The sequence below is a fragment of the Maylandia zebra genome, linkage group LG2 (assembly GCF_041146795.1).
Source record: "Maylandia zebra isolate NMK-2024a linkage group LG2, Mzebra_GT3a, whole genome shotgun sequence".
Taxonomy (NCBI): domain Eukaryota; kingdom Metazoa; phylum Chordata; class Actinopteri; order Cichliformes; family Cichlidae; genus Maylandia; species Maylandia zebra.
This window is the reverse complement of record NC_135168.1, coordinates 41,916,713-41,937,520: the sequence shown is the minus strand read 5'-3', so window position 1 is coordinate 41,937,520 and position 20,808 is coordinate 41,916,713. Positions and strand designations below refer to the sequence as shown.

The window sequence follows — 20,808 nt, the reverse complement described above, 5'->3', positions numbered from 1 at the left end:
GTGCAATGATAAAATCCAAGACACATTCTCTTTCAACAGTTTGACCTTTTTATTCTGACACGACATCTTTTTAAAAATTCTTTATAAGGCCATTTTGGAATTTTTTTTTTTTTAAATGTTCTCATTACAGATAGTTGAAACTCGTTCCATTCATCACAGCCAACAACAGCAATATTTTATCTCACATAGAAGTTACTTGCTATACTCACATAGGTTCAGGTTGTTCAGTGGCCACCATCCCTTGGCCAGAGCGGGAAGAAAAAAAAAAGTCAACACAGGTTCTCTTTATTTCTCTGTACGACGGCTGCTTTGTGCCATTTGTGATTTTTTTTTTTTTTTCTGGATGCCACTCGCACAGAAACCGGATGGGCGTTTGACAATAATCTCACAAGAATGCACGCCAGAGAAGCAGCAATGAACCGAAAAATAAAGTTTTTTTTAAAGAGTCACATGCACACTGAAGACACAGCCTGGTAGGGTATAAAACTCGTACTGAACAGTGATATTTGTGTGCTTCAAGCATGTACTTTCTCCCCCAAAATGATGTGCCATGTTCCCTTTAACATTCTGCAAACACTGCTGTGGGCCTTTACAGAAAAAAAATAAATAAATAAGCTTTCTGTAATGCCCAATCGTGAAAAACAAACACACTCCTCTTCTGATTAATCCCTTTCTTAACATGGCTGTGGGTATCAAAGTGAGAAGTGTTCCTTTTAACAAGAAAAAAAAAGCAAATGAAGCAAGAAATTCTAAATACTTAAAGAAAAGTGTAAAAAAAATTAAAATAATTAGAAAAAATAAAAACATGCTTCACTACGAATGGTCTCAAGGCAAGGAAAATAAACAAACCCCAACGAACACACTGGCCAATTTCAAACCAGTCCCTCTTACATATTCAGTGGCATGGCATTAAAATTTAATGAAATATAACCATAGTTTCTATTTTCTCTTTAAAAAAAAACAAACAAACTATCTGGGACTGGTTTGAAATCATGTACAGAACTACAAAGTTTCTTTCCACTGGTGAAATAAATAAGCCCTTCCCCGCTGCTCCTATTTGGCTGGCCATCTGTTAAAGGTATAAGGTTGCTAGCATCTTGACTGACTGACAGACAAAAACCTCTCAGAAAGAAAAGAGAATAAAAACACCAAAAAGACATACGATGATCTTAAAGCTACAAACAGATTTTGCATAATGTCTCTAGCATAAACATTACAAGCGTACATTCCACAAAGATGCTTGTGCTGCGATTGTGAGAATTAACATTTCTTTGTGGCTTTTAAGAAAGAATAGAAAAAAAACAACCTGTAATTTTTTGCCACTTCAGGTGTCCACCAAAGGATCATCATCATCTTCTTCTTTGGACAGTGAAAACTCCAGCAAAAACTTTGAATAGCTGATGCAGCCATCATTTCTCAACAGGCAACTGATTTTTAAATCGCTTTCATGAATAATTACATACAGTATAACTGCCACCGTTATCAATAGTCATCTCCAATACCTGACAATTTCACCCAATAATAATAATCTGTATACATTTATATAAAACAATATTTAAAAAAAGACTTATAAAACTAAAATGATACTGTCTTTATAGATTGGACTCTTTACTCCATGATTCTTATCAATATACAGATTGTGTGGTCCGTTCAGACATTATTATTGGTCAACAGTCCGAAATCCTCCCTCTTAAAGTTTTACATCCACTGGATAAAGGCCATCCTTTCTATGAGTGTCAGACACTGTTGTCAGTACTCTGTGCTAATGTACCAAAGTAAAATGGCAAATCATTGACTAGCTATGCGTGCTCTATAGACAAATCTGTACCCAGCTGTGATGATACAGTCGCATAAGTCTATGGCTCACAAAGTGGCTAATTGTTTGTTCAAATCTGAAAGGCTGGCAGATAAGACTGGCCAGTGGCATTACAAAGATAATAAAGTGAGTACCAAACAGGCCTGCTCCCTTAGTCCAGCGCAGCAGGAGCCTGTAGTCATGAATAATATCCAGCTCGGGTAAAAGACAAGTGGAAGTTGTCCAGTGACTTTCTCCCATCCTTGTGGCAGATCATGTGGGATGTTTGTCACTTAAACTGATATCTCATATGTGGTCCCTCCGACACCGGTTACCTTCTTCACCCCTCCCCCTGGTTTGGATGTGGTGTGATTAGCCAAGACTGGGCGAGAGGTGGATCTGATTGGACAGCCATCGGGAGGGGAGGAGCCACATCAGGGTAGAGGAGAGAGAAGAGAGGGAGATGCAGGTGAGTGGTTCTTTTTCGAAAATAAAGCACTAACCGCAGAAGTTTCTTTACACGAGATCTTGTAAGGCATTCGGTAACTACACTGAGTGAGGACAGGGGAAAGACACAAAAGGCTACAAGGCAAAACACAGCAGCATGGGCAGACATGTCACATTCCAACAACTAAACCAAAAAGACTTACACAGACACAGTTTACTATTCAAGCACTAAACAGGTAAAGACTGTAAGTAAAACATGAAGGAGGAAAAGGAAGACTCACACAGATCATGGAAGAAGAGGAGGGCTGACACAAACCAGGAAGGAAGAGTAGTAGGAAAAGGAGGAAGAAGAGTAGCAGGCTGACGGATCTGGCGACGGATCACTACTCACTGTGTAGCCTGTTGCCCTCCTCCCCCTCCCAGCACAGCGCCTCCTCCTGCAAGTCGAGGCTTGTGCTGAGGCCCTGCCTCCATATTGTAAGGCAGGGACTTGCCTAGGGAGAGGCCACGAGGAGGCGGGGAGACAGGGGGCTCGAGCAATCGAGCCCCAGGAGAAGAGGATGAGGAGGAAGGGTTACGAGGGGGACGGGAAGAGAAGTCCTGGTTATGCTGAAGCAGGTGGTGGGTCTCAAGTGGCCCAGCGGAGGAGGGAAGGGGAGGGCTGACAGCACGCAGGTAGGCCTTGTGGGGGGAGGAGAAAGTGGCAGAGCCCTGGAGCAGCTGCCCCTCCCTCTGCTGGGCAATCTGAGCTGAGAGAAAGGGCGACGTGTAGCCCTGCAGCGGAGTACTGGGTGACACCACCTCAGTCTGGCCCCTTACAGCTGAAGAGAGAAATGGAGCATGAGGCTTCTGTGGTGACAGCTCGTGGGCGGCTGACTCAAACTCTGGGCTCTCGGATGGTGTCAGCAGGCTATCATAGGACAGGCTGCCATTCCGAGGTGTCTGATTGGCCAGGCTTTTGTAGCTGGTGTCTGTGGTGCCCTCTGAATGGAGCGTGGCCAGCGGGTTATGTGCAGTGTGTGCTGAGCGCAGGCTGGAGGAGTGTGAGCCACCAGTGGACAGAACCAGAGAGGATGGGTAGGAGGTGTAGGAGCGCCCAGTCAGGGAGTAACCTGACATGCCCCCTAACACCCCACCAGCAGTCCCGCCAGGGCCTCCGGGGCCCTCGCCCCTTTCCCCTCCCCCTCTGCGCACCCCTACACCTCCCCCCACCACTGTGGTTCCATCCAAGCTGCTCGGCTCAGAGCGGTAGCTAGGTTGGCGGCTGGACTGCAGGATGGAAGGAGATGGAGAGTCAAGACTCTCTCCACGGATCATCTGAAGAGGAGAGAGGAGGAGAAACAGACCAAAGGGGAGAGGGTAAGGAAAAGTGTGATGAAGATGAAAGCAGGAGTAAAGAGGGGAGGGAGAAAGATGAAAATTACCACCTTGCCGTGGGAATAGAAAGCAGAGAACAGAAAGCAATTTTGTAGAGATTTTTAAACAGGGAAAAAAATAAATAAAAGAGTGGTGGGGAGAACTGGATGCTTGACCGGTGTGCTACTCAATCATCACACTACTGGATTGGGAATATTGACTGGTTTCAACAAGCACTAACACTGCATGTCAAAGACTGTGTGTGTCAACAAATGAATGGAAATACAAAAACATATGGAACATGAACTATACATTGCAGTCAATGCAGTCTCAGGGGGAAAGGACAGATCCATTCAAACACACAGAGACAGCCAAAGGGATACAGGTATACACACGTACTGAGACTTACTGATCAACCGATGGCCACTGAATGAACAATTTAAAGTAAAAAAAAAAAAAGGGGCATGTATTAACCATTAAGGATTTAGAGGGGCAGGGCATATAAGCCACCAACGCTTCCCCTGTTTCACGCATTAAGCTTGAGCACATCTGTGAGTTTTTCCTCATTAAGCTATGTATAAATCAACAAGGCTGTGTGCAGATGGTATTTTGATTTGATTATGTCTGCGTTTTAAATGTAATTAACTTCAGCTATTTTTTCCTTTTCGTACATGGTTTACACAGAGCACTTTAAGGTGTCTGTAAACTAAGATCTACCTTGTTGGGATGTGTGAGTGCAGTGTGGTTTCTCCCTGGGCTGTTGAAGGTTGGCCGGTACTTATACATTGATGGCGTAGGTGGTGCTTCAGTCAGCAAGCTGCTCTCTGAGTGACAAGAAACCAAAAGTGACATTTGAACAAGGTCTGTTTATGATTAGAAAACAAATATTCATCTATTTACACAAAAGCTAAGAACTCTCTCTGCATATTCTGTCATACAAAGTGGAATCCTAGGTTCAATTATGCATTTGTATGTGCATCTCACCCTCTGTGTCAGCACGGGGAAGGCCAGGGTAACGAAGCTCTGGCTTTGGAGGAGGTGGAGCCTCTGCATCCGCTGACTGGCTCTCCATCTGATCTAGACTACTCTTGGACTGGAAAGGATGAGGACCGAAAACAAAAAGCCATTCAGTGAAATCAGACTGCCTGGAACAGAGGGCTACATCTGTAACGTTTTCCAGGTTTTGATATCTGATTAATGTTGCAGACAATTTCAGGATCCTGTGGGAGTGAATTATCTTTTCTCATAACCAAACATTAAAAAAAGAAAAGAAAGTTTGACACCCAATGACTGAGGGGAAAATGTAAAATAATTAATTAATTTTTAAAAAAAAGCATCTTCCATCACACAAACTCTTGAATGTTCTGAGTTTTGCCCTCCATGCTATTGAGTCACGACAGACACACACCTCTCTCAAAACACGCAGTTTCACAACATAGATGGTGATACATGGTAATACTAACAAGTTAATATTTGATACAATGACCTTTATTCTTCAACACAGGCAGCTTTCTACTATGTTCTTCAAGTAGTCTTCAGGAGCACTTCTCCAGGCTTCTTGAAGGACTCTTCTTTGCATGTTAGCTGCATTTTGATCTGTTCTCTGTCAAGATGATCCCACTCATCCCGAACACATGTAGAGTGTTCCAGGCTTTGGGGAGACCAATCCATGACTCATAGTATCACACTGCTGTTTTTTTGTTTTTTTTGTTTCCTTTTAAATCCAGATATTTTTTACTGTATTTGCAGTGTTTTTGGGAGTACTATCACAGACAAAGCCACTACCATTAAGATGCTTTCCACAAGTAGCTCAATGTGGCTCAATATCGTGCAATTCTTTTCTGCAATCATAATTCCATTAATTATAACAAAATCTCCAATACCACTAGCTGAAATGCAGCCCTAAACCATTCACATGCATTTCAGCTAGTGGTGATCAACAACTCTTGAACCACTCTTGTTGGAAAATACTGACAAAACAACACAAAGAAGAAGAAGACTACTATTAAGTTATTTAATCTCTACTAATAGTATGGTCTGAAAAACTACACCTGCTGCTACTTTCCAGCAGCTGCAGCACCAATATAAACTACATTAGCTGACTGCTAACAACCAGAGTTTGTGTTGCTTCTGACCTTTTAATATTTAAACATGAAATTAAAATTGATGAAATATTTTGTGCACCAGATTTCTCTTCTCTAAAACTCATACCACAGTAATAATATAGACATATAGCATATCTGTGGAGCTGTTATAAAGCGCTATACAAATACAGGCCATTTATCAGGCCATTTATATCCAGACTTCTCTGTACAGGCTGCATGTGTTTGTTCAATTCATTATAACTCACCCTAGTGCTATGTCGGTCATTCTGGATGCCGTTGTCCAAGACCTTGGCTTCTAGTTGAGCTTCAGTGAGAGCAGGTCTGAGAAAAGGTGGCTGAACTTCCACCATCTGCCGGCCCCGCCAACGACCTATGTATCTATAACACACACACACGTATTCAAAAAGATACAACCCAGCTCTGTTGACCAACACCTCACCCACTCACTCCAAAGGTCTGCATTAGATATTTAATTACCTCAACAGACCAGAATGAACTATAAAAGAGTAGGGTGGAAAAGTGGAAGGGGAAAGAGAGCAATGGAAAGAAAGAGGTAGTGGAAAAGGAATAACTGCAGAGCTGAGTGTTAAACGGGGGGGAGTAAATAGATGAGTGCAGAGAAGAAAGATTGCTGACCTGGGGGCTTGGGAGCTGCAGAGTACATGGGTAATATTCCTCACGCAGCCGTTGGTGAAAGGGTTAACGCCTCCCCGAAACTTCCCTGTCACCTACGGAGAGGAAGCGAGATAAAACAGTTGCATACCTAACAAAAACACATTAACCAGTGTAAAGCATGCCTGACTTATCTCAGTGATGCAGACCGTGATTTGCACAACCACCTCTGGTATGTACCTGTTCATTTGTGGTTCGACCGCGAGCCACCAGCACTATGTGAAACCCAGTCAGACCAGCGACTGGGACAAAAAACAGGCCAGCCACACACATCACACCCATACTGGTGGGGGTTGTCAAGGAAATCACAAAAAGAAAAACCCCTGTCATAAGACACAGGAAAATCTATTCCAATGATGTGTTTTGTGTTTGAGAGTTCCATAATGTGTTGTGCATTTCTATGACAGACTTATGCCAAGTAAAGGATACGTAACAGCAGCACCTGGCGTGTCCAACTCCTGTTGGTGGTGCAGGACATAAACCAAGCCAAAGCCAAATACGTTCATGATGTGGGTTGTGAGAGAAAGTAAGAATAGGAAGAAATAACGATAATTCCTCCGACCAATGCAGTTGTTCACCCAAGGACAGTGGTGATCAAAATCCTAAGAATAAATAAAAAGATTAAAAAATATCTCTCAGAGGGAAACGATAAGAATAAGCAACAACTACAGTACATCATATTGCATGTCCACACAATTTCCACCTCCCACACTCACACATGAAAACTAAGAATAGGACAGATCTAGGCTGTGTAGTGAAACCACACATGAGTGTATAGAAGCCCACTGTGAAATTAGGACTTGCTATTAAAACTGAAAGACATTTTAACATGAATATATAACAGTCATTTAGGTCATTTTATTACATTAAGTGCTTAAACTCATGGAAACATCAGATTTCCAAGATTGTGTTTCCCTACCATTTAGTTTATAGGTTAAAAAGAAATAGCATAACCAAGGCAACAACAGAAATTTTAATTAAAAGATTTTTAGCATACATAATTACAAAACATTATCCAATTTTTAATGAAGTTCACTCATTGCTGTATGATACTACCAATTCATTTCTAATTTAGAGCCACAAGAATACCCAGTCAACATTATTAAGCAGGGATAAATGTATAATTATGTACCTCCACACAGTTGTCGCACACTGAGCAGTGCGAGCAGCGCGGTGGTCGGTAGAAGCGGCATGTTGAGCACCACTTCATGCGCACCTGGATGCCTTTGATCTCCACTGTCTTATAGAGTGGAGCGCGGAAGTCATCCTCTTTGTCCTCATCTTCCTCCGCTGCAGACACAGACAACCTGAGATTAAACTTGTATCATAATCACCTAATAACCATCTCACACGGTCTCTCTAAATTACTTTATAGGCAGTGAGTATTCGAACAAATAGTCTTATTTTGCATGTACTTTAAAAGTATTGCACATGCATCATTAGGACGTGACATTTTACTTTCTAGAAGTTCACCTCTGGGAAAGATTCCAGGATCCATAAAAGTGGCCATGCAGAAGTTGGCGAGGGTGAAGAGGAAGATTACGGCATTATATATAGGAATGACAGAGGAGAAATGCTCTGACAACCATGGGCACCTGGAGAGTGTTAAGGAGGATGGAAACAAAATTACAGTTAGACAAGCTTCCACCAATCCCCACACTTAGTGGTAAGATGTGGAAAGGAAAAAAAGTAACCAAGTAACATTTCACACTCCACCATCAACTTCTTATAAGCTTATGTGCAAGCTAAACAACTGCCCACAGAAGTTGCTCAGTGGCAGAAATAGGAGACTGTGTTTGTGTTGGGGAGGTGACAGGTGTGGCTGCGATAAACTATGAACAAATGTTCCTGAAAAGCTGTCAACTTACTTTGAAAAAACATTAAAAGAACAGCAAAAAAAAAAAAACCCTACTTATTTTAACACTGAACATAATGCATGTGGATGTTTACACATCGCTCCAGCATGTACAAACACATGTGTATGTACACACATGTAGGCCCTTTAAAACCCATGTTTGATATGAAACAAAACCAAGAAACACTCACGTGAAGCAGAAGAAGAGCGTTGTGGCTCCGACAAGGAAAGTGGTGGCTGCAGACACCGGGACGTACCGGCTGGGTCGAAATGGACGGGGAGGAGCAGAAGCAACGCCACCTACTCCTCCCCCAACCCCCCCACTGCTGAAGCCAGGCATCAGAGATAGAGAGAGGGTGGAGGAAGACAGAGAGAGGTAGCTATCTACTGTCTACCTGCTGTAAAGGGGTGCTTTCCAGGTCAAAATGGCATATGTGGCGTTCGTCTGGGAGGAGGGGCCATAGCTACTGACTGGAAAAGAAAACCAACACTATGCAAAGCAGCAAATAAAGGGAAACATTAGGGGTTTTCTGTGTCCAGAAACTAAATGTCTCCCAGTACTAATATAATCACTAAAAACAGATTTATTTATTTTTACATAGCAATATACAAACTGCTGTGTACAGCTTGTTGTAAATATTTGTGTGCATAATCTTAATAGAAGCTTATAAAAGCAAAACTATACAAGAGCAGTGTGATACAAAAATATGTATAGGTAATTCATAAATATTTTTGTATGGCTTTAATGGAACTGTATTTGGTGCAACAATATAAATAAATCTAATCTTCTACTGTTACTCCCTGGCACCAGTGCAAACGTAACACTGCTGTGCATATACGCGAAAGGACCAGCACTCACGCACAAAACACTGGAACAGCTCAGGGTTTACATTAATGCTCCATCACTGGGCTTCAGTTCTGATTATCCCGCTCAGTGAAAATGAAAAGACCAGAAAAATTAAAGAGGTAGTGGGTGTACAGTCAACAGGCCGAGAGCAGAAGCACATGGAGGAGAATAGGCAGAGGATTGAGCGCAGCAGCTGCTGATGACTTCTGTGATCCTCCCGAGAAGGCTTATTTAGGCACTGGGTGGGTGGAAGAAACTGAGGATAGTGGCAGGAGGGAGAGTTCCAGCATTTCAAACTTAGTCCACAGGGGAAAACAACTAAACAAACAAATTCAGTTTTAAACCAGTTGTGGGAAGCCGTTTAACATCAAACTAAAGTCCAGCTGGGATTTGTTTTCAAAAAAAAAGCTGCTATTAAAAAGAAAATAAAAATCATTTAAAAAAAAATAAAAAAAAATGTCTAGCCTTTTATTTACTAGGAAAATAACTCAAAAAACCAAGTGGAGTCCCCTGGATCTTCTGAGACTCCTGTTGTCAGTCTGTGTCATTAAGGGCACAAAACCAACTCATTCCACATGGAAGTCCCGTGTATGTCACCGAGGTGTCACCACTTTTTGCTGGGATTGGGTCTTCCACCTCCAAATTCTCTGCAGGTTGAGCTCTTTTCCCATACTGCGTCTCCTAAAGAAAGCCACGTAGAGTTTGGATGTCACATGGTTAGATGGAATTCACACCTTTTCCCCCCTCAAATAAACAAACCAAAACCTCCCCAAAAAAAACAAAAAGATCTTTGGCTCCTTTTCTTTTTTCACACTTGGGTTCTTTGTGCAAGTTGCTGGACAACCCTGTAAGAAAAATAAATCACACAAAAACTCAATGAGCAGAACAAAGACAGGACCAGAACGAATTTGTTTCAAATAATTGAAGCTTTAATGAGCCCTTGGTTCAGATCCGTAGTGTCCAACCAGTTTGTTCCCACAGTACACCTACATTAATAGTCCCACAAAGTCTATATAGCAAGGCACTTCTATCTGCAATTTTGCTTCATTGGAACACAGCATGCCAACTACAATTTAGCAGTTTGAATCACACAGAAAGTAATCTTTTTGCCCCTCCTGCTATCAATCAGACCCTCTGACCTGTAGAAATATGGCAAATTAAAATCTTATTATTTTTTTGTGTCGCTAGAACAATATTTGTGATGACTTCCGCCTCATGACAAGAAGGTCCTGGGTTCAAATCCAGTTTGAGACCTTTCTGTGTGGAGTTTGAATGTTCTCCCCGTGTCTGTGTGGGCTCTTTCCAGATACTCTGCCTTCCTCACACAGTCCAAAGATAAGGATGAGATTAGGTTGATTCCTAATTCTGAATTAGCCCCCTTGCAATGCTGAAGTGAAGTCCTACCTGCCTTTAGGAATACCATTTTGGAAACCCGGGATTAGAGTAATGGGTTTTTGATAACCACTATATTTGCATTACATTTATTATCTTTGTCCTATGTGGTGGCAAATTAAATCTTTGCATCTCTGACTGCCAATGCATAATACATCTCATACCATAAGCGTGGAATATAGAATTACCAAATATGTTTGAAAACATGTATACTACAATGTTTTGCAGGTAGCCTTCAATGTATTTCCTTGTTAAATCACAGGCCAAAGGTCTTAGTTTGATTTCACAACAAACCAGACTCACTGACCAAGTTCCTCCTTTCTCTACAAGCTTGCCTTAAGCAGTGTGGGTATTTCACCATAACCCCGTCACCACCTCAGTGACCTCAGGTTGTCAGATGGAAATACCTTCCACGAAGGGAAACTGAAAACAACACACAGACACAACGATCTGTGGAAAAGGTGCACGCCTTTCACACACACAATCACGCTCATACTCCTTAACTCTTGTAGAAAAACTAGTCTGTGAGTACACTGAAAACGGATCCGAAGCAACAGTGTAATCTGATCGTTTGGAAACACCTCTCTCGTCAACAACCATCCGTACTAACAAATGGCAGAGAGAGGTGTCAGTAGGTAATAATCGCACTTGCCCCAAAACTACCCCCCCACCACCACCACCACTGTAATACATGTTAATCCTAAAATCTCCGTGTCGAGCATTGCTTATCATGTCACAATCTACACATCGCATGCTACAACCGGTCAAGCAAATTTAATACATTTTCCTTGTAACAGTGACATACTCGCGCTTGATTTTTGCCGTCTGCTTTAAGTCTACACCCATAGACAGACTTTGACTTCATCTCAAAATGAAACGTTACACATACCAACCGTTAAACAGCAGGCCAGGGCAATGCTAGGATTCAGTCAAGACCAGCTAACGTTATCATAATCAGCTGCCAACACCGTGAACCTCATAAAAATACACACACCACTGTTTTAAATCCAAAAGCCGCAGAGAAGTAGTAGCCCATGCGACCTACAAAAACCGATTAAAACACGACCCATACTTGGAAATCACAAGATACTGAGTAGGTAATCATACAGTGAGCTTTTTACCTAGCCTAAAGTTTTTTTGCGACACTGTACGATCCTTTACCACAGCTATAAGAGTTAGCTTAACATTAGTTATCTGGCTAGCATGAGAGCTGTACAGTAGCAAATAGATTTTCATTAACAACTGACGAAACAACTGTGGCGAATTTCACCTGAAAAATGGCTAAAAAGAAGAGGTAAAACACACACCTAATCATGAACACACGAGGTGTCTTGCTTGTAGGGTGTGGGTCGATTCGGTCCTCCTTGAGTTAGCCGCTAGCAACCTACTTAGCTCGCCTGCTAGGCCGACGTAGGAATCCCGGAAGTAGCCCGTCAGGCCTCAGGTGGGGCAACCAGCCAATCACAGACATGGAAGGCGTCGACTCTGGGAAAAGAAAAACACTGTGCGTGATGGGCCAGTATTTTTTTGTTTGTTTGTTACTAGAAGTAATTCTATATAGATTAACCCTAAAACGATTATGTATTATGTTCTAGGAACATGTGAGTACTTTCATACACTTTCTAAAAGACAATAAGGTACTATTTGTATGCAACAAAACAAACAAGCGCTGCGTTTGAATGGTGGAATGAAGAAGTACTGGCAAGTGTTCAAAATGTTGTGCCAAAAAGTGATCGTCTACCAAAAACTGATTTCCGGTATTTGTCAAAAACTGATTGCTCGTATTTAAACTGCTTTAAGTAACTTGTTGGGCTATAATATGTGAAACATATGTCAAATGCGTCCCTCATGGATGACATAAAGTTATCTTGAGCCACAAACAACATTCGTGCAAGAAGGTAGAAGCCGCAATCAGTTTTTGGCAGTGACTTTTATATAACCTTTATTTATGCAGTTAAAAAAAATCTCATTAACATTAAAAATGTAAGTTGGCCAAGAGGACTCCAGAAATAGCAGCAAATATTACAATAGTTCTGTAAAAATACTTTAAGTGGGGATACAGGACCAGATTGGTTATAAAGTAAGTACAATAAAATAGAGTTATAAAGATACTTGAAACACAGATAATTTTTTAATTCTATATTTTTAATTCTATAATTTTTTTTATATAAACAGTGTTCACCGAAGTCTATTTACCAACATACATAAAGATATTACACGTAAAAATACACAGAAACGCTGGAAATCAGTTTTTGGCACGCAATCACTTTTGGCACAACAAATGGAAGAGGGTAGCGAAGAAAAAGTGGGAGACAGACAGTAGACAGGAGTTCCTAGTGGCTAGTTGGTAAAGGAAAATGCTTATGAGACTGGAGACTAAGCTGGAAAGGATGTGCAGCAGTTTGGATGGTTAAGAATAGAGATGGAAAGATACTTATCAGTGAAAGAGTGTATTGAGATGATAGAAGGAGTTTAAGAGCTTTGCGGAAAGTTAGTGAATCAGTTGGTTGGGTTCATGGTCGGGGTGGGTTTATATCAGGGATCTGCTCTGAGACCCTTCTTGTTTGTAATTGTGATGGACATTTTGATATATGAGGTAAGCCAGGAGTATCTGTGGACTATAATGTTTGCAGATAACATTGTGATCTGTAGTGAAAGTATGAAGCAGATAGAAGAGAGCCTGGAGAGAGAAGAGGAAAGTTAACAAAGCAAGATAGAATACATGCATATGAATGAGAGGAATAAAGCTGTAACAGTGAAGCTGCAAGGAGCACAAACAAGAAAGAAAGAAAGGGCAGTTTTGCTTGAAAACAGCTTTAAAACCTAAATTCACATTAGTGTGGCAAATCCACCGAAAATGCTTAAAACAACCCACCTGGAACATACCTTAGGGGGAAAAAATGCTATACACCAAAAAGAACAACTGCTGTTTAAAAAGAAAACAGCAGTCACACCAGATACTGATTTCTATATTTTTTAATAAGGAGTTTTATTTGCCATAAGCTGTTTGTGAAAATATTTTGACGGTACACCTACTTGAAATGGTTTTACACGGTTTCTTTTCCACAAAATTCACAATCTACGTTCCAGATGGCCATCTCAACCCTCCACAAAAGACCCACCTACGATTAATCCACACCCTGCTGGTTATGACAAATGGTTAACACTGACATGCATAAAGTAGGTGCAAAGAAACACTACATATGACAGGCAGGGAATAGAAAAGAAAAATTAAGTAATTTAATAAAACAAAAAGGTTCAGAAAAAAAAACAAAAAAAACAACACAAAATATTAGCAAGAAAAGATTCAAAGACAACAAATCTATCCAATATTATTTTTTTGAACCACGTGCTTACATTTAAATATCTACACTTATTTATTATATACTTAGTTTGAGATATTTGCACGTATTATGCATCACACAGTGTTGTTTTTGTGTATGCTTATAAGTCATGTTGTCATACATAGAAACGCTGTTACTCTAAAAAATTAAAAGAGCATCTGGTATGGTTTGGTAAGCTGGTAAGTGTTTACAGAACAAATATTAAATGACCTGCTAGTGTAGTGCTCCCAAACAATCACTAGCATGCTGGTACTGTGTGTGTTTTAATGAAGCCTACAGGTTATTATTATTTGCCTTTCTTTTGTCAAAACAGAAGACCTACTGAATAAAACATTAAATTTCTTTAGGAAAGGTTATAAAACTGCAAAGTATTCCCAGGTTTGATTGGATTAGAATTAAGTTCATTAAGTGTGTTCCATCCTCAGCTCATTACATATTGGGTATGCAGATAATTAAATTATTGTTTGTTAGTAAGGGAAACATACTGATAGATAGTCAGATAGTGTAATTAAAAACAAACTCACACAACTTTTTACATTTAAAAAATTTATTACTCAAGAGAAAAAAATCTCTATGAAACAGATTATGAAGAAAAATATTTTATCTTTGCTTTGATAAAAAAAAAATCCTTTTCTACAGACATCTGTGCAGTGTGGTCTAGAATTTACAGCTGCTTTCAATTTCTATTAGGGATGCACCAATTCCCAGCTCATGCTAAAATTGATAACACAACAAATTGACCAACGGCTAGTGTAGAGAGTAATGTTTTTTTCTTATTTAATTCCCTCTTCTGTGCAATGAGACGAAAAATCTTCAGTATAAAAAACCCTGCTCCCCATCATCTTATTGTTGAATAAGTAGAAATTAAATCATAAAATGTATGAAACAGGCTGAAAACTGGATTCACATGAACCACAAAAAATGATGCATTCCGAATTTCAACACTTAAAATGTTTTCTCTGTAAAGTACAAACAAGATAGCCTTAAAATAAAAAGGGTACCCAGCAGGACGTCTTCGATCCAAGTCCTCTCCTCTGAGGGCCTGCTTCATTTCATATCCATGAAGCGAATGTCCATGATGAGCAGAGTATGCCTGGGCAGGGGTCTAGGTGCTGGGGAGAGCACCTTCATCACCTGTGTCTGAGTATCTACATGAGTCACCACAATAAAGCCACACACAGGACTCTCCACTATGCCCTTTCTAGCACCTTCATCTCCGTCTTCAGCACTGCTCACGCTTAGGACGTGGTATGTGAGGTCTCTTCCTGGAGTAACAGGCACCAGTTTTAGCTGTGTGTCATCCTGGGACATTCCCAGTGGCAGGCATGAGTCCGGGATGGATGGAGCGCCAATTTTATAGATGCGAACGTCTGAGAAACGCACTTCGTAAGAAAAGGGGTAGAAGGTGACTCCACGGAAGCCGTAGAAATACTCGCGGATCTTCTCATCCCGAGTATCCCGCCGACACTCCTTGGAGCGTTCCACGACTCCCCCGGACTTGGGTAGGAGCACAACCCGCACAAAGTGAGGGAGGTCTCTTTTGAGTTCATTGTAGAGCCTTTCATGGTCCAATACCAGAACCACATCCACCTGAAAGGTTGACGCACAGTGGACCAGAGCCTGGTATCCAGAGCCCTTCACCCAGCCACAGGTGTTGATGATGCAGCCTCCTACACTGGCTTTCCTGTTCACTTCACAGCGCTGGGAAAACACCTCAGCCAGGCACGATGTCAGCTGCATGTTGTGACAAAAAGATTTAAATGCTCAACAGGTAAAGACAACGTACGAAAAATTTAGAGTTTTGTCTCCAGACTATGTCAGGAAGGGTCTAGACTCATTCTTTTTTTTACCTTGTTGTAAAGTTTGATGTTGGTCCCTGGACTAGTAGAGCCAAAGTGGTAGACCAAAGGAGCCTGGACTGAGAAACCCTCCTCCACGTCCGCTGGACGCTCGATGCAGAGCGCTGACACTGTGCCGGGTACAGACACCTGAAGGAGCAGAATTTTCTTTTACTACTCAAACTGATAACAACTGCATTTTTTAAAATTAAAATTAAGGTCTTTAGATTATCCACAAAAAAACAGAAAACCCAAAGCAGATTAAAACAAACAACCCCCCCAAAAAACAACAAAAAACAAGATACATGATACCATCTGTGGAAGCACTAATCATGCTGCATCATATGAAGAAAGCCACTTTGTCTGTGTCCCACATAAAACAAATGTCCTGTTCAGCATTGTTCAGATCTTTACAGTCAACATAGAGTGCAATCAAATGACTAACACAGATACTTTATTAACAGACATACTGTAATTTACAAACTTTGACCAAACTGCTTCATATGCTATATTACCAACAAAGGCACGAACACCTATCCCCTTATTGTTCCAATAAGTATACTTATTAGGTGATCCATTCCTAAAAAAAATACTTGGTATATTGACAATTTTTTCTTGTAATTGTAAACAATTACATGTTTCAGATTAAACAAATTTTAATATTAGACAAAGGTAACCTGAGTAAATGAAAAAAAAAATTGACAATTTCATTTATTAAGGGGAAAAAGCTATCTAAACTTACCAGTGTGAAAAAGTAATCTGCTCCCTTATTGAATCATCAACTATGATTAACCACATTTTCTGGAAACCTGAGCTCAATTTTACTAGCCACACCCAGGTCTGATTACTACAAGACCTGTTGAATCAAGAAATATAGATCCTGTATGACAATGTGAAGTGGGCTAAAAGAAATACATTGTGCTACAATCTAAAGAAACAGTTTAGAAACAAACTCTCTGACTTCTATGAGTCTGGAAAGGGTCAAATTCATTTTTAAGGCTTTGGGACTGCAAAGTAAACCACAGTGAGAGCCATTAGCCACAAATGGAGAACACTTGGTATATTGGTGAACCTTGCCAGGAGTGGCTGGCCAACCAAAATTACTTCAAGAGCGCATCGATGACTCATCCAGGAGGTCACAAAAGAACCCAGAACAATATCTAAAGAACTGCAGGCCTCATTTGTCTCTGTTAAGGTCAGTGTTTTTGACTTAACAATAAGAAAGTCTGGGCAAAAATGGCATCCATGGGAGAAATCAAATGAGAAAACCCCTGCTAAAATGAGAAAACCACTGCTAAAATGAGAAAACCACTGCTAAAATGAGAAAACCACTGCTAAAATAAGAAAACCACTGCTAAAATGAGAAAACCACTGCTAAAATGAGAAAACCACTGCTAAAATGAGAAAACCACTGCTAAAATGAGAAAACCACTGCTAAAATGAGAAAACCACTGCTAACCAAAAAGAACACAAAGGCTCATCTCACATTTGGCAAAAAACAACTTAATAATCCCCAAGACTTGTGGACTAATGAGAGAAAAGTGGAACTATTTTAATCAGCAAACATGGTGCTGGTAGTACGATAGTCTAGGGTGCTGTAATTTATGGAACCTCTATGCTCTCTATGAGAAAATCCTGAATGAGGGTGTCGATCAGTTCAAGCGGACTTAGCTTATGCAGTATAACAATGATCCAAAACATGCCACCAAGTCCACCTCTGAATGACTCGTAAGAAAACAAAATGAAGACTTTGGTGTGGTCTACTTAAAGCCTGGACTTAAATCAAATTGAGATGCTTGGAAACCCTCCAGTGTGGCTGAATTAAAACTACTGCAAAGAAAAGTGGTCCACAATTCCTCCAAAGTAATCTGAAAGTTATTCCCAGATATCGCAAATACCCGATTGTAGTTTTTTCCTGAAAATGATGGCATAACCAGTCACTAGATTTAGGGGGCAAATACTTTTTCACACAGGACCAGGTACGTTTGGATAGTTTTTCCCTTTAATAAATGAAAGGAGGAATTCAGTGCTCTCAATCCTGTGTAGAATTCTTTGTTCTTTACTGCAATGACTTGAATTAACACCAGTGACTAAACAACTGAAAGACTAATGTTCTTTTTCTTTGTACAGATATTAAAACAGATGTCAAGATTTTTTTTCTAGAACTTGTGCATCTGATAAAACAGAAAAAGCCACATGGGCAGACCAACAGGGGGATCATCACAGCTATAAAGCTAAATAAACAAAGTAGATGCTGTACATGCTTTAGCATCACTTTGCACAAAATCAAGACAGCTGAGTCTGCAGGCTGTGATATGCAATATTTTAAATACCAGCCGACTGTTTGATATTTATAATGGTAATTCCACTTGATCTTACCCCACTCTGTCCGACATCCAGTTCCACAAATGTTGGCCTCCTTCCAACCCTCACAGCATAGCTGAGAAGCAGCCGACACACCGTTGACTTCCCAACATCTGTCGGTCCCACCACCATCACCTGAGGGTCGATTTATAATTTAGCATTAATCCAAGAAGCACTCATGGGATCTGATAAGTTACTATATGAAGTAGTTCCCCATTCAAACATACCCTTGGCCCCCTCTCATTGTCACGCTCTGCTTGTTTTCTCATCTGTTCAAGGGCTGCATGTGTGTTTAGGTAGAGCAGCATGGGCGTATCCTTGGACACATAAGCAACCTGCGGTGATGAAAGCAAGATGATGGTATTTGTGGCTTTGTCTTTTTCCCCCCCAAAGTGAAACACACAATGATGCGACTAAATGTAACACAACAGACACATTTGAACTCTCCTAAATCTGCAAGTATTCTCATCCACGTGCTTACCTCTGGCTTCCCATAAAGATTCACACTACAGCCTTGCCAAGTGAAAACTGCAATCTTAGAGCCTGGTCCAAATGTATACTTTTTGTTTCGGTTTAGCTCGGAGCCAAACACCTCAGCCATTCCTGTGAGCAGCTCCAGCTCAACTTGTTCAGCTGCTTCCCCTGACTCCACCTCAAAGCGAAGTTCAGTCTCCTTTTCCAGGTCATACCTGGTGCTGGCCTTTCCAGCTGCTGGAGCATCTTCACTCGTCTTTTCCACCCCCTCTGTTGCCATGACTGTCAACGAGAAACTTTAGGTTGCAATAATTTGGCAGAAGTAGCATGCTGAAAAGAAAAAAGTTACATGCATACATAGCGTAGTAATACAACAAAACATTCCACATAGCTTCTCTAATAAAGCAATGCTTAAAGGAAAGTGTGTTAACATGGATCTTTATTAAGTATTTGCATTTTAAAGTCACAAGCTAACCACTGTAGTTTTACAACTTTTTAATAACACTAATTGTAACTCTAGCATTACCCCTCACATTATTTTTAATTTGGTGTTTTAACATTGTATGCATAAAAGATAAACTTAATCACACAGAGTAAAAGATGGAATTGTTTAAATACTGTGATGTGATCGGTGTTTTCCATCTGCAGGATTAGTCAATCTGAGATCATGAGTCATTTTTTGAACATTTTCTGCTCGACCATTTTCGACTTCCCTAAAAATGTTATGCTCCAAAGTTGGTCCATATATTTTCAACATATTTATTCTCTGAAAAATGTTTTCTATATACGATGCTAAAAGCAATCATAAAATACAACACAACTCCAGCCCTTCCAGCAGAAGGCCCACGATATTCTGAAATGGAAACACACTTCAGTGATTTTGTCCTAAAACCACGGCGGCGTAATTAATCTTGGCTACCTGTAAAGTGAAACGGATAAGTCAAATTATAAAAACACAACTGATTACGTACAATGATGGGTTCAAGTAAAGTTAAGAGGGAAACCCCTTAAATCAACAAACCAGCTAGCGGAGCCACGGCTAATTCGACCTTTCTAAGATTAGCAAAGGTCGAATCACTGCTTACAAACCCGCCCAGACGATTCTCGCAACGTCAAGCAAAAGTCTAAAACGTATTAATTTGTAATATATAAAAGTTACGCACCAATTTCAAGACTTATTGTAGAAGGAAATCGGTCCCGTGCTCATGAGGAACCGTTGAGTCGACTTGCCTGGTCGCGGGACAATGACGTCACATCCTGGAAATTATTCAAACAAAATGTTCGTCTGCCAAAAACGGAAGACTTTGAATCCTTTTTGTGTGTCTGCTATCCTTGTTTATATTTAAGGCAAAAACAAAACAAAGCAACATTTCGCAAACACTTGGCAGACGATCGCGTTTTCGGTGTCATTGTGTGACGTCCTCACAACGCGACTTGTTTATATTAGCTTGGCATATGACACGAAATTCATTGTAGCTTCTACCTTGTGACAGGAATGTTTTGGGGGGATCAAAATGGCTTGATATCATTCACACAAGAGACATTTGACAGATTATAGATTACTAGTGATGGGCAGATGAAGCCCCATGAAGCACTGAAGCTTTTCATCCAATTGGTTCACCCCAACGCGAAGCTTCATGAAGCTTCATTTGCTCTAGCAGGACACCTACTGGACGTAAAAATAATAGCTGGCATGAATTTGAAGAGTGTGGCATTTTGCACACAGCCTGTAAATGTCAACAACAAAAGGAGTGTGTAAAACATCTATATTGTAGTGATGGCAGTATACTGTGTATATTTATAGTGGCAGTATGGGAAATGATTATTTGGAAATGCTTGAAATGGAAATGATCATTTACTGTGAGGTGAGGTGTGGTTGGGGTGTGGACAGTAGTTGTGCTTTTGTAACGTTGAGGTATGGACAGCTACACACTGAGGCTTTGAGCCTCAGTCCTGCCTGTTCACATTTTATTCTGTAAAAACTAAATTTTCACTGCTTTTACGTCCTTTTTAGTGTGGAGAACATAGCTGGGATTTAATGATTTAACAAATCTTTTGAATCCTTTGTCCTCCACAATGCTAAATGGCTGTGAGTCCTCAATCACCATGCTGACCAGGTCTTCATCTATTTGAGATTGTTCTCCTGAGGAAAGACAATAAAGACAAAGCACAAATATAAATATCACACACGTAACTTATAACAGTTGTATAATATTGTTATATCATTTAGTAACATTACTGCATGCTATATTATCATTGCATTTGATGGCTCACCTGGTCTTGCTCCACAATCGGTGTTCCTCTTATTCTCATGCAAAG

The 20,808-nt window shown here is 40.6% G+C and overlaps 2 protein-coding genes across 3 annotated transcripts; both read right to left on the bottom strand.

Moving 5' to 3' along the window:
• Positions 1–25: 25 nt before the first annotated feature.
• zdhhc5b (zDHHC palmitoyltransferase 5b) lies at positions 26–11,934 on the bottom strand. The gene is made up of 12 exons (XM_004545483.6): positions 11,777–11,934; positions 8,422–9,922; positions 7,849–7,970; positions 7,508–7,665; positions 6,805–6,977; positions 6,556–6,658; positions 6,340–6,431; positions 5,949–6,081; positions 4,583–4,691; positions 4,316–4,422; positions 2,634–3,559; positions 26–2,194 (listed from the first exon to the last, which is right to left on the bottom strand). Exons 2-12 carry the CDS (start codon positions 8,568–8,570, stop codon positions 2,089–2,091), a joined length of 2,178 nt encoding a protein of 725 aa, XP_004545540.2. The 5' UTR covers positions 8,571–9,922; positions 11,777–11,934; the 3' UTR covers positions 26–2,088.
• A 1,495-nt stretch (positions 11,935–13,429) lies between these two features.
• clp1 (cleavage factor polyribonucleotide kinase subunit 1) lies at positions 13,430–19,899 on the bottom strand. Of its 2 annotated transcripts, XM_004545479.5 has the most exons (6): positions 19,653–19,899; positions 18,497–18,771; positions 18,243–18,350; positions 18,031–18,150; positions 15,664–15,801; positions 13,430–15,547 (listed from the first exon to the last, which is right to left on the bottom strand). In XM_004545479.5, exons 2-6 carry the CDS (start codon positions 18,767–18,769, stop codon positions 14,861–14,863), a joined length of 1,326 nt encoding a protein of 441 aa, XP_004545536.1. In that variant the 5' UTR covers positions 18,770–18,771; positions 19,653–19,899; the 3' UTR covers positions 13,430–14,860. The 2 variants fall into 2 exon arrangements, with proteins under 2 accessions (XP_004545536.1, XP_076730446.1); XM_076874331.1 differs by lacking the exon at positions 19,653–19,899 and having other exon boundaries at positions 18,497–19,639.
• Between the last annotated feature and the right edge of the window lie 909 nt (positions 19,900–20,808).